We start from the raw sequence: 5796 nt of genomic DNA, 5'->3' as shown, positions 1-5796 counted from the left end.
GGTAATGGATCGATCCAAATTCCCATTGTTATCTTAATCAATATAGATTGAGTGAGATTGAGTGTGTTTAAATTCTAAACAAATTAAGAGCTAGTTTGGAACCATATTTTTCGAAAAGAATTCTATTTTCTAAAAAAATTAGTTTATTTTTCTTTGAAAAAATAAAAATCTTATAGAAAAATAAAGTTGCCAAATTAATAATAAACATTTTCTTAATTTTTCTAATTCTATCTAATCCATAGATAACACCGAACCAGTCCTCACACTGCGTACACTACGGTGGTCGGTCCCGCGTGCGCATATATTTTATATATAATCACCGTAGTACCTTTTTTCACCGACACCCGTGGTAAATCCTTGGGCCGACCTAGGCCGTCCGATCACCCGCTCGTCGCATCCACCGGCCCCGCCGCCGCGCGCACCAGCCTCTCGATGCCCCCAATTAATTCGGGTCCCGTGGTGTGGCGGCAGCGGCAGCGGCAGCAGTACTGCCTCCACTGCAGTCCCAGGTTAGCGCTCTCAGCGGTGGCGGCCGGCGACCGGCGACATCCTCCGGTATCGACTCCCGTAGAGTGGAGCGTTGAACCACGCTGCGGACCTGCATTCACCAGTCCGCCGTTTCCTTCGCCTTCTCCGCGTGGTCCGGTAAGAGTGTCCGGCTGCTTCCTCTCTCTGGTTTCCGTGGCAGAATTCGTGGTGGTGGCAGAGGTGGGGGTTGGGGTGGGGCATCGCTGGAGGATGGGATCTAGCTAGCTGGGCACTAATGCGTTGGTACGCCTCCGGATAGTGTGGGTTTTAGGCGGTTTTGTTGGGGGCATTAGGAGGTGGGTTTGATACCTGCCTGGGGGATCTGTTTCTGATTCGGTTCTGGAGTAAGGATTTGATCCAGTGAAGGAAAGGTGATAGCAACATGTTCAGATCCCATTCTTTTGGGCGCCCTCTTGCTTGGTCAAATGTGGTCAAACACTTCGGTTTTGCGAGTTCACATGGGTTTTGGTGTTTTATATTTTTTTGGGGTTTTACCAGAGTTGTTTGCTCGGGTTTAGCCGAAATCCTAGATGCGTAACCCCCCTAAACTTTTAGGTCTCTGTAATTGCTTAAAACTGCCAATGATTGGGGATTTTAGTGTTACTAGGATCATTATCCGTGTGTTTAGTGTCAGTACGGTCATTATCCGTGTTTGGTTGTACTTGTGCCGCTAATTTGGGGACCAGCTTGTTAGGCATAGGGAGCATGAATACCAGTCTCACTGTCTAATATGTGGCGAACTTGATGTCTACTTTAGACCAACATGATTACTGGTTTGAATAAAGCTTGGAATCATCAAGTTTGGAAATGTATTTTTTTGTTCTAGTGGTACTAAGTGATAAGCTATAATTTTCAGAAGTAATGTTTTTTCCTTACAGGTTGCTCTGGCCACTGATGGCCGGTGACATTACTTGCGGATCCTTGCTGCAAAAATTGCAGGTATGTTTGCATTTTGTTGTCCACAAATAGCAGCAATTCTATGCTTTCTTGCTTGATACAGTGTGGCTGATGATGGCTTGCTTTTACTTCTACTGTAGTTGATATGGGATGAAGTTGGCGAGAGTGATGAGGATCGTGACAAGGTCCTTTATCAGCTGGATCAGGAATGCCTTGATGTTTACAAGAGGAAAGTTGACCAAGCAACTAACTCTAGGGATCTCCTGATCCAGGCTCTGGATGACTCAAAGATAGAACTTGCTAGGCTTCTTTCTGGTCTTGGAGAAAAAGCTATTGCAAGAACCGTAAGTGATTATATGCCCATGCTAGAAAAATTCATAGCTTGGTTTATGGCTTTGGTAACCCTGAGCCCAAAAATATGCTTTGCAAGAGCAGTCAACAAATCTCTATGCATGATTTAGTGTGTTATTCATGGCACGTTATACATACTTAGTGGAACTAGCTGCCTTTTTATATATCCCTATTTTACTTAGGGACCATTTTATCATTTCATTTTGGAGGAATTGTTATCTACTTAATGGACTAGCCTATTTACCTTGGGATTTGACATTCCACAACTTTCCAAAGCTAAGATATAAGTCTATCTTAAATTCATAGGATGAGAGATGGAAATTGATTCTATAGATCATCATGCTATGTTTTTACTTTGCAACTTATACCACGTTTTTTTTGGCTTGCTCCCCCTACAGCACAAATGTAGCACATAAGTACCTCCCTCATATGGCCAACAATAGTATACAAATATATTCAGCATACAACCATATTAGCTTAATTGAATAGTGTCTAAATTATGACTAAATTGTTAGTATTAGAATGGATTTCACTTCCAAGGATCCAAACAGGACCTTATGGGTTTTGTTACCACATTGTATGCTTCTTTTCGGTGTTTGGTGTCTACTTATGAAACTAGCTGTATTACATTCTTTACCTGTGAATGGCTTGTGCAGCAAGTTTAATGTTCTAGCTCAGAAGTCTTATGAGGACTTACTTCAAGTGTTTAGATTTGGATCTATTTGCTTTATTGCTGGGCATACAATTGATAATAGTCAATCCATGCAGCCTGAGAAGACAACAGGAACAATCAAGCAGCAGCTAGCTGCTATAGCGCCAACACTTGAGCAGTTGACTAAACAGAAAAATGAAAGAAGAAGAGAGTTTGTTAATGTACAATCACAAATTGATCAAATATGTGGTGAAATCGCTGGCACCATAGAGGTGGGTGAACAGGTGACAACACCCCAAGTCAATGAGGATGATTTGACACTTGAGAGGCTTGAAGATTTTCGGTCTCAACTCCAGGAGCTTGAGAAAGAGAAGGTACTTTTCTATCTTTTGCCTTTTTATTGGTTATGACGCTATAGCACTTCATACATGGCCATTGCTTTAGTATTGGTTATTCCTGAAAATAATTTGGTTTGCAGAGTAATAGGCTGGAGAAGGTTCTTGAGTATGTAATTATGGTACATGATCTTTGTACTGTCTTGGGGATGGATTTTCTCAGCACAGTGACTGGAGTTCACCCCACTTTAGATGACTCTGTTGGCGACAACTGTAAGAGCATTAGTGATGATACATTATCAAAACTTGACAAGACGGTAGCTACACTTAATGAAGATAAGAAGTTGCGTCTAAGCAAGGTAAAAGCACGTCGCCTAGTCTATAAATGTGAATTGCCTCTTTGCTTACGTGCACAATCTTACCATTGGTTTTCTTACATTCACAGCTTCAAGAACTCGCTGGTCAGCTCTATGATCTTTGGGATCTCATGGATGCCCCCAAGGAAGAAAGGCGCATGTTTGATCATGTGACCTGCAACAGATCAGCATCTGTGGATGAAGTCACAGCACCTGGATCTCTTGCTCTAGATTTAATTGAACAAGTGGGTCTTAGTAACAATTTTTTGGTGCCATCACCTGGTATGAATTATTCCTTTGCCTGCTTGACATTTACTTTTCCATTTATTCAGGCTGAGGTTGAGGTTCAAAGGTTAGACCAGCTGAAGTACAGCAAGATGAAAGAAATAGCTTTCAAGAAGCAAAATGAGCTGGAAGATATCTACGCTGGTGCTCATATTGTAATAGACACAGCTGCTGCTCATGAGAAAATATTGGCACTGATTGAGGCAGGTAACATAGAACCATCAGAACTAATTGCAGATATGGATGCCCAGATAGCAAAAGCAAAGGAAGAAGCATTGAGTAGAAAAGATATCCTTGATAAAGTAGAAAGATGGATGTCTGCGTGTGAAGAAGAAAGCTGGCTTGAAGATTATAACCGGGTATGGCAATAATTGGTTCGGCAAGTCAAAGTTACTGCTGCATGTATCCTGTAACCATTTATGCGATAATACCAACGCATAGCTGGCTGTGGAGTAGCTTTTAACCACAAAACTAAAATACCTTCTGCAGGATGACAACAGGTATAACTCTAGCCGAGGTGCCCACCTGAATCTGAAGCGTGCAGAAAAAGCTCGTATCCTTGTTAACAAGATTCCAGGTACCAGTTCAAATTATAGCATGAATGCCCTTTACTTCATCTGCAAGAAGTTTGTGCATTGCAAAATTTATTTTACATAAAATGGACTTGTATCTTGATATGCTAGATATGCTTTATGTTCCATTCCATTGATTGCTGATGTAATGTCTTCGTTCGTCCTAGCACTTGTTGAAACTCTAGTGGCAAAGACCAGGGCATGGGAGGAGAACCGTGGTCTGTCTTTTATGTATGATGGTGTACCTCTTCTAGCTATGTTGGATGAGTATGTTATGCTCAGGCAGGAAAGGGAAGAAGAGAAGAAAAGAACGCGGGTAAGTGTGATATGCTCTTTAAATCTAGAATCCATTATCACCTGGATGCCAATTCATTTATTGTCCATTGAGTTCTGTTTGGACCTATGCTGGAGTCTGGTCATTTTTTGGTTACTGATATTTGGTACTATATAACTACATTTTCCATTTTTGCATTTGACTTTACAATTTGGCATTTTGCTATTCTTTGAATTTAATTCATTTCACATCTTGTTGGGTTTCAACTTTAGCCTACCCCAACTTGCTTGGGACTAAAAGGCTATGTTGATGTTGATGGGGATGGTGGTGTTACATCTAATTGTTGCTGTGGAAATGTTGACAGAGAATGCTCGGAATGTTTGAATTTGTAGTATGTGATTTTGGTCCCTTCTTTTGGGGAACATGAACTGATTTAGTATTCCTTTTTGTCTATGGTGTCCTGACATCTCAGGAACAAAAGCGCTACGTTGAGCAGCAATTGAACACTGATCATGAAGGGCCATTCGGATCGCGAGTGAGTCCAAACCGGCCTGCCAGTTCGAAGAAGGCCATTGGCCCAAAGTTGAATGGCAGCGTCTCAAACGGCACTCCTCCAAACAGAAGGCTCTCAATCAGTGGCCAACAGAACGGTGGTGGCCATGGCGTCAGGTCTGGAGGGAAGGATAGCAAGAAAGACACGGCGAAGACAGCATCTCCTGGGAACAGTGCAGCTGCAACTGCACCTGTGGGTTTGACAGCAACAGCCAAAGAAGACGCCGCCTCCCAAATTTCTGTCACCGATCTGGTTCCGAGCACACCATGATCTTTAACCTAGCATCATATATTAGATATAAGTGGACCTTTTTCTGTTGTTCTATTGTTTTCTGGTAATATATTGTAATGGCTTCGTAGAGTAATTATGATCCCCTTCAGCTGCTTTGGCACATCCTGGTGTAATTCTTGTTTAGTTCCCCTAGGCGGTGCTGTTTCGACTTGTCAGACGGTGTAGTATAGTCTTACTGAGATGTATTGTCATTAATCAGTGTGCTGGACGTATAAGCTGTTAAAACCTTTTCTGTTCCCGTCCTTGAGTTTTGCATCTATGTGAGCGTAGCGTACTTCCAATATTCTCTGGAAACTGGATTGGCACAGCGTACTTCCAGTATTATCTGGACACTGGATTGCGCGTTTCATTTCTGTAGATTCAGTTCACTGATTGCTTCCACAAGGCTGCTATCTAAAGTATTAAAACCATTGGGATTCTCAGCCCCTAGAGGCGACATTTCAATCTACACACATGTGAATTGAGGTCAATACTAGATTATCTAAACAGACGGGAAGCGGCAACGTCACTTGAAAAACAGAACTGTCAATGCGACTGGATTGGCCTCGTGCAGGTGAGATTTCTGCCATTATGAAACGTGACACATTTGGCTTCCACAAAACAGAGGCACAGATTTACAGAACTGTCAATGCGACTGGATTGGCCTCGTGCAGGTGAGATTTCTGCCATTATGAAACGTGACACATTTGGCTTCCACGAAAC

The 5796-nt window shown here is 42.2% G+C and overlaps 1 protein-coding gene across 1 annotated transcript; it reads left to right on the top strand.

Moving 5' to 3' along the window:
* The first annotated feature begins 283 nt into the window (after positions 1-283).
* On the top strand, positions 284-5345 carry LOC103638321 (65-kDa microtubule-associated protein 1). Its single transcript, XM_008661267.4, has 10 exons — positions 284-645; positions 1407-1467; positions 1566-1769; positions 2545-2802; positions 2907-3122; positions 3209-3364; positions 3452-3763; positions 3894-3981; positions 4144-4292; positions 4723-5345. Exons 2-10 carry the CDS (start codon positions 1423-1425, stop codon positions 5071-5073), a joined length of 1779 nt encoding a protein of 592 aa, XP_008659489.1. The 5' UTR covers positions 284-645; positions 1407-1422; the 3' UTR covers positions 5074-5345.
* The last annotated feature ends 451 nt before the right edge of the window (positions 5346-5796 follow it).

The sequence above is a fragment of the Zea mays genome, chromosome 9 (genome assembly GCF_902167145.1).
Source record: "Zea mays cultivar B73 chromosome 9, Zm-B73-REFERENCE-NAM-5.0, whole genome shotgun sequence".
NCBI lineage: Eukaryota > Viridiplantae > Streptophyta > Magnoliopsida > Poales > Poaceae > Zea > Zea mays.
The sequence above is the reverse complement of the archived record's forward strand: the minus strand, read 5'-3'. Positions and strand labels throughout refer to the sequence as shown.